Below are 8083 nucleotides of genomic sequence, written 5' to 3'. Positions count from 1 at the left end.
ATTCCGCATAGCAGAGTTTAATTGTCCTGCTCTTCTCATATATCCCCTTTTAATTAATCTCTTTATTAACCTCATGCCAACATTTCCCTCTCATTTGGAAACAGTACCACTTGAAGAAGCCAGTAAGATACCTTGGCAATCACTGTAGCAGATTGTGGTTTACTTGTAATTCTTCAAACGAGATGGAAAAATTAGGATGCAAAAAATATTCTGGAATTTTTGTCCACATATCCCAAATAGTGCCCGATACAATATTTCCTATTGCTTCTCTGCTACATTCTTTGCCTGTTTATGTTACCAGTCACCAAAAGGAAAATAAGCTGTAAGATAAAGCTCAATCAGTTTGCAAGGGCAATTATAAGTGGAATTTTCTTTGCCTGGGATTGGAGTCAGTGGCTTGAGAGCAATTTTCCAAGCCTAAGAGGATGCTCTCCAGTGGAATTTGCTGCTGTGTGGTATGTTGTGTGTCTGTCCACAGTGTGTGAAAGGGTGAACAAAGAAGGGAAAATGCTGAGATTGTTTTCCAGCCTTTGCATCAAGTTCAGGCCAAGTGATCTCACTATGCCAGTAGTGAATCTGGCTCTTTGTAGCCTCTGAGTGTCTGAAACAATTCCAGAAATACTTAGAAGTTGCACTAGGGTTGTGTAGAAAGAATCAGCCCACCACCTAATAAACTAATTCTGTCTGGCATTGGGCTGTTATTTACATGAATGGTTTTAAGTAATTTAAAGGGGCAGAATATTACACATAATAAACAGAGGCCATTCATGGGGCTGTGACCATTTAGATATGTAGTAGCTAAAAAGAGAAAAAGTTAAGTGCCATCTTTTCTAGTCAAATGACCAGACTTACTATTTCAGTGCATTAAAAGGACATTTTGACAGCTGACACTACCAGAAGGGATATCATGTTGTCATACAGATTAAATCAATGCAGACTCTGAATGAGTTTATATTAGGAATTTGCACCAGACTGATTTTAAATTAGTTTCTACTGGCAAGAGTGACTTAGGATACCCAAAGTCCACAAGCTCACGTCTTGTTATGCCAAAAATTGTAAAATGCAGCCAGAGTTCTGCATGCTGTCTGTTACTAGGAGAGAAATGGAAAGAAAACTGATTCTTGGAGATGGAAAAAAGCATCTCCTTTGTTGGCACAAGTAACCACCAAGTGGATACTTATGATACTGCATGTGAAAGGTTTTGTAAACTGGAAACAGACTTTCCAGGGAGAATCCGTGCTGCTTTTCTCCATTTACATAAGCAAACCTTAATTTATACCTTTTTTTTTCTGATTCTTTGGTTTTGTTGGTTTGGCTTAAGGTCTGTGTACTATAGTACTGCATGTTTAAAAATCAAATTAAATGGAGCCATCACATACAGTAGATCAGGATGCATTTACATATGAGTATGTCCATGTTTTGACTTCTCTTCTAAAAATCCAAACCTGAAGTAGAAAAAAACGAGGGCTTAGGAAGTTCTTGGATGATTTTCAGTACCAGTTTTGTAAAACTTAATTACTTTCAGTTATTTCCTTGAAGCTGTTCACTGCAGTTTTTTTGCAAATGATGAATAGCTGGGCATGGAGCAAACTGTAAAATGATCCATTAGTGAAATCCAATTTTCTATCAGACTTTCCAAGTAATTAGCTTTTCTTTAGGCAATATATTGGTAGTTTGCATGCATCCAATGTTGTATGACATTTGTTTAGGAAAGATTATTCAATTTCTGTATTGCTTACAACAAACAAACAGCTCATAACTCTATCAAGGTTAAGCATCCCCTAGTGCAAGTGAATCCCCTGTGCTACTCCCAGGCAAGAAATCTGAGTGTGGGATCCTGCCCAGCTGCCTGAGGAGCAGCAGCAGTGCCACTGCTGTACAGTGTTCCTCCTGTTACATGCAAGCATCCCCCAAGAACCTGAATGGTTCTGGTGGCCCGGCCTGTTTCTGGGGCCTCACTGCTACCCAGGCATCAAAACCAATATAACAACCAAGGAGTGCCATGGTGCTGCCTCCTGCTTTGAGCAGAATAGTTGGTGACTGAGAAGCCTCAGAAACAGATTTCTGCAGCTTCTTCCACAATCTTCTGTTTTCTGTCACTTGTCTTCAGTACAATCCCATTTTCTTCCCAACTTACATTTTTCTCCTTATTCTTCAATGATTTACCTTTTCAGTTCATCATAGCCCTTGTCTACCACCAACATCCTCTGTCAGTCACCCCTCTCCTCAGAAGACTTGTGTGTTTTATAAGGAGTCCCTCTCCCCCACCTCTAGCAACAGCATTCTCTTCTTGGAAAAGAAAAAAAAAGAATCCTTAATTCTGGTCCAGAATCAGTGGCTTTGCTTTTGATTTATACAAAGCAACATAAAAAGAGGAATATGCAGAGATGCCATTATTGGACAACATTTCATATTCGCTGGTTTTGCAACTCCCTGTTTCCTGCATAGAACAAAATTGTGCTTCCAGTCCATGCTGTACAGATGCACACACATATGTTCTTAGCAAAAGAACTCATAGCAAGTCTCCCAAAATGAAAAAGAGGGATTGCAATGTTCTGGATGTGATCCTCAGTTCTCGAAGAGAGGAGATCCACCAGAGGAAGGGGAATGGAACCACAGTGAAACCACAAGAGATACCAAAAGCAGCCCTGCAGAGCTGCATCTCTGGAGTAAAATTCCAGCTGGGGAAGCACTTAGGCTCCATTTTATTGAGGAGAGCATGCATTGCTGGCCAAACCTCTTTAATATTTCTCTTTCACACTGACAAATCAACAACTTACAAAAGACTGAAATAAAATCTCCCAACATTCCAAAATATATTCAAGGAGAAATTGAAAATGACATTTACTCATATATATGGCACATTCCATGCACTTTCAGCATGGATAAAATGGGCATGGAGTTGGGATGAAACACTGGGATGAAATACAGGATAGTTGAGACTAAGCAGAAAAAGGGTGAATGGTTTTGCATTTGGGCTTTTTGGTCATTCCAAAGAAAAGTGCTGGGCTGAAGCAGTGCCCAAGGGCTGTGGTTCTCATTTGCAGTCAGAGCACATCTAGCTGGTTATTGACTCCTTGCCTGCCTGTCCTTTACACGTGCCTGCTACACGACACATGTCACCATTCCCATTTCAGCCATTGACTTGTTATATCCATGCAGAGTAGCAGGACAAGCAGGCAGAAGCACAGAGTGCTTTAGTCCCTCAGGCAGAGGAATAGACAATGAACAAAGGGATGTAGGTGTGGTTTTTACTCCTTTTGGAGCACTGGCACTGCTGGACTAACACTTCAGCAAACAAGAAATCTTTGGCATGCCCATTCAATAACTTTCTAAGATATGTTGGCTCTGCAGCTTGCAAGCCAGTCCTCTGAGGTGCTGGAAAAGAGCAATTTACTAACAGCCTCTCCCATCACTCTTTAATCAGTGCCTCAAAATCAGAAGTGGGAACAGTACCTGCCCTCTCTGAGCACAAGACCCCCGTAATAATCTGCCTGTTCCTGGACAATGTTAGGGCAATGTAACGGGGAGAATGCTGCCAAAAGCACATTGATATCTGGGCGATTTGCACATTGAATTTAAATGGGGGGAGGGCTGGGGTTTTTTTTGGTTGGCTCTCTGCCTTTCTCTCTAATTTTGAGGGAATCTCTCCAGCCCTCTAGACATCTGGTTTTGATGTTTCTGACAGTGATATTGCCAATGTGTCACCAGGGCATGCTGAGAAAAGGATATGGAAAACACAGGTTGCAATATAGTGTACAGACTCAACAAAATAGCACTTCTGGGGAAGGGCAAAACCACCTTATATAAAGCCAGGAAAAAAGGAGCAAATCCAGCAGTGCACAGCAAGACCCTTGTATTCTAATTGATGCTTTCATGTTTTGCAGATAAATCTAGTGCCTAGGATCAAAGATTTCAAGATATATGGTGTCCTGAAGTGACTTAGTTAAGCAATTAGTGACTGCTGAAGGCTGAGTAATCCAAGATGTTTTGGTACTTTGTTAAGATACTGGAGGATCTATAGTTGCAGCAAGCTGATTTTTATGAGAAAAGTTACAACCTTATTGATACAGGGGCTACCAGAGATGCAGAAAAGTTTGATGTGTCAACCACTGAGCCAGGAGGCTAGGCTCAGGAGGAGGTTTGTAGGGATTGGTGAGGAAGGAGAAGTTCTGTGAGTCTGCTGGGCCTCCTGAGTATCCAACCCACCACCGCAGGGCAAATTAGCTCCTCATGCTTGTGGCAACCGAGCCAGAGAGTCAGCCTAGCACAGCAGCACACAGCCACCCCGTGTGTGTGTCTGTCACTTGTCACAGCACTGTGGGGGCTCATGCAAGACAGTGCAGATGTCTCTGTCCTGAGCTGGACTGGATGGAGCCACAGAGAATAGAAGTCCTCCACTTGTCAGGTTCAGCATAGTAAGAGGACACAGAAGATGACAAAAGGAGCAGTCAGTAAATGGTTGAGGAAGAGAAGGAGCAGAGGGAGGGAGGGAGGTCCTTTAGCATGTATTATTACTTGGGCTACTCAGCCACACAGGTTTCATTTCACGCTACTGCTCCATTATGCAAGGATAGGAAAAAGGATCACAGGACCAAGATTCTAGATTTTCATTCACTTCTTGTCTCGGTTGCAGTATTCCTCTGTGTGCACCTTTCACAACAGCAAAAGCTGAGTGCAGAGTCACTGCATGTGACTGTGCCACGGAGATTTCTAACTGGGTTCTGACCAGGGACTTGAATATAGACACCCCACACTGGGCTCTCCCATGTAAACATCAACATTTTCTACATGGTTGAGTCTAGGTTGAAGGTAATCTGCCCTATATTTTGATTAATCACCTATTAAAATTTATTTTGTTGGAAGAAGCTTGTGAGGATCAAGCTCATTAATTACTGCATGGCACACATGCATATGTAGATTAGGAAGGGCATGAACACGCCCAAGTGTTCAGCACTCTACAATTACAGTACCTCACATGAGCAGCCCTGCTTTTTTTGGAGGCCAGGGCAAGGTTACCTCTGAAGCCAAAGTACTGACTGGATAGTAAATGATGCTTTGATTTGTTTTGGTTCAGTGATAATGCTCTAAATGAATTTGGGCTTTGAGGCCACCTGGTTTTGAAAAGCCAGGGGTAATAGGTAAAGCTAACGTTGTTGGAATGCCGGTGGCAATGCAATTTCCAGGGATAAGCAGCTCTGTTCACCTTTAGTCAACAAAATCAGACCCAGCAGAAGTGGGTTTACTTAATGTAAGCAAAGTTAATGGAGTCAAAATGTCCACATAGGCACGTGCACATGGATGTGATGTAAATAGGACACAATTTAGAAGGGATTAAAGCAACCAGTGAGGACTTCTTTAAATATCCTTCTTTAAATTTGCTGTCACTAGCTCAAAAACTATTGTTTGCAGGAAAGCAAAGAAATCCAACAAAGCTGCACTGTTCTGCACATCCATATTTACAATCTTTGCTTTCAGTCTAGCAGTTTATGATTATATGGTTGTATGGTTTATGTATCAACCAATGTTTAAAAAGCTTGGCTTGTGAATCACCTAAGAAGAAAAGTATAAAATAAAGGGGAAAGGGGGAGACAGGAAAGAGCAGGAAATAGCAAGATACAATAAAGAGGCTGAAGACAACTAATTCCAGCTTTCAATGATGCTCAGAAGTACTCTAAAGTAGATGTTGTGACTTTATCTCATGGAAGAGAAAAGACAAAAAAATTGAGCAATGTGAAATTTTTAGATGGCATACACCTGCAAACAGGGACAGACATGACTGCCACTTGAAATTAATTTCAAAAGAAATGAGAGTGAGTTTTGCATGTGTTCTGTAGTATCCATAGAAACTTTCTGTCCCCTTTCATCATTTTGCATGGAATTTTTCAGAAAGGGCAGCCACACTACTAATGGCATTTCTGCTGTCCTCCCACAGCCCTGTGGCTCTCAGTCCAAGCCATCCAAAAAGCTGATTCACACAGTTGTCCTCTCCCAGACCAGTGCTTATGTTTCAGGCTCCTCACTTTGCCTCTACTGCTTCAGCTGACTCATACATGCTACATCCCTGTGATTAAAAGCAATGGCACAAGTACCTACGCATTATTTCTTTAGGACAAAACTATTTCAAGGACAACATATTAAAAAAAGAAATAGAGTGGCTTAGATGTTTAGTTATCTCTGTCAGGACCAGAGAATGCTGTGCATCCTTATATTTTCTTTATACTTGGCTTTGTCATCCCCTGTCCCTAAACCATTTCTGATAAATGTGTGTTTTTCCACCCCTCCTTTCTCCTCTATTCCCAAAGGGGTTTTATGTATGCATACGTTATTTTCACCTCCAAATTAACAGCCTTGTAAAACAAAACTGTGTTTCCATAAAGACAATTTACAAGGCTCTCAAAGCTGATAATTTGGCCTGTTATCTTTCAAAAAAAGTTGTTGCTTTCCCTCAGGTAAGTTACTGTGTGGTTTTTGTGTTTGTTCTTCAAATAATCATTTGTGGATTTAGATCAATACAGGCTTGCAGAAAACTGTGATAATACAGTGCACAATATTTGCCACACAACAAATGTTTCTTTAATGCCTTTCTTTTGTCAGCTCGTGTCCTTGATTCTTATTTCGGCTTGTGAATTTTCTAAAGGATGTGGGAAAAAAGTACCAAAGATTACTTCGATGTAGGAACATGAGCATAAAATAGGTCACCAGAAATCATCCTGTGTCATGTCACTTAATACCCTTCATAAATGCAACAAACTGCTTTTTAGAAGCAGTTTCCCTCTCCTTTTATTTTTTTTTAATGTTTTTTCCCCTGTTGCTCCCAGGCAAGATTTTTCCTAACATAAGTGTAAATAGAAACTTTACTCCAGTTTCTAAGTTCCATTTGTCCATTTTGGGTACATTTTGCCATCTGTTCTCCCACCAACACAGAATGGTGCCAGGTGTCCTGGTGTCAGGGGCTCCTCAGACTCTGGGCTGCCAAGAGGGGCAGGAGCTCCCCATGGGAACCTGGCAGCCAGGGCCCATCCCATCCCATCCCATCCCATCCCATCCCATCCCATCCCATCCCATCCCATCCCCAGCCAGGAGCCAGGTATCTGGGGGGCACCAGGGCAGCCCCAGCTCCAGATAAATCCCTGGGGACAAACCAAGGCTGGCATCAGCCTGTGAATCTCTGGCTCAGCACAGCTTGCAGCCGGTGCTGCCTCGTGCAAGGCCCCAGCACTTACCTCACCCCACACAGCACCACCAGCCAAATTCCCAAATTATGCAGCTCTCCCCCATTGGCAGCTAACAGACCATCTAGCATGCCCACTGTTTGTCACTTGTTTCCTGTTTCTCTTAAGCTCCCAGCTGTGTAATTTCATCCTGGTTGTATATGTACAGACCAGGGAATGAGATGCTGGAAAGCAGTGCCATGGAAAGGGACCTGGAGGTCCTGGTTGATGGCAAGTTGAACCTGAGTCAGCAGTGCCCTGACAGCCAGGAGAGCCAGGGGTGTCCTGGGGCCATCAGGGACAGCATCACCAGCTGGGCAAGGGAGGGGACTGTCCTGCTCTGCTCTGAGCTGGGGCAGCCTCACCTCCAGTGCTGGGGGCAGTTCTGGGTGCCACAATATAAAAAAGATATTAAACTATTAGAGAGCATCCAAAGGAGGGCAATGAAGATGGTGAAGGGCCTTGACCAGAACCTGTGTGAGGAGCAGCTGATGTCCCTCGGTCCGTTCAGCCTGGAGAAGAGGAGACTGAGGGGAGACATCATTGCTGTTATGACTTCCTTGCGAGGGGAAGAGGAGGGGCAGGTATTGATCTCTTCTCTGTGGTGACCAGCGGCAGGACCTGAGGGAATGGTTTGGAGTTGTGTCATGGGAGGTTTAGGTTGGATATTAGGAAAAGGTTCTTTACCCTGGGGATTGGGCACTGGAACAGGCTCCCCAGGGAAGTGGTCACAGCACCAGCCTGATAGAGTTCAAGAAGTGTTTGGACAGTGCTCTCAGGCACAGGTGGGATTTCTGGGGATGTGCTGTGCAGGGCCAGAAGTTGGACTTTGACGATCCTTGTAGATCCCTTCCAACGCAGGACATTCT

The 8083-nt window shown here is 43.1% G+C and overlaps 1 protein-coding gene across 1 annotated transcript in view; it reads right to left on the bottom strand.

Moving 5' to 3' along the window:
• Positions 1-7306, bottom strand: part of DIPK1C (divergent protein kinase domain 1C) — a 26585-nt gene extending 19279 nt beyond the window's left edge. The window contains exon 1 of the mRNA XM_005419390.3: positions 7227-7306. Within this exon, the coding sequence (XP_005419447.1) occupies positions 7227-7306 (80 nt within the window). The remainder of the gene's footprint in view (positions 1-7226) is intronic.
• Between the last annotated feature and the right edge of the window lie 777 nt (positions 7307-8083).

The sequence above is a fragment of the Geospiza fortis genome, unplaced genomic scaffold (assembly GCF_000277835.1).
Source record: "Geospiza fortis unplaced genomic scaffold, GeoFor_1.0 scaffold206, whole genome shotgun sequence".
NCBI lineage: Eukaryota > Metazoa > Chordata > Aves > Passeriformes > Thraupidae > Geospiza > Geospiza fortis.
Note: the sequence above shows the minus strand (reverse complement) of the source record. Positions and strands in the feature narration are given on the sequence as shown.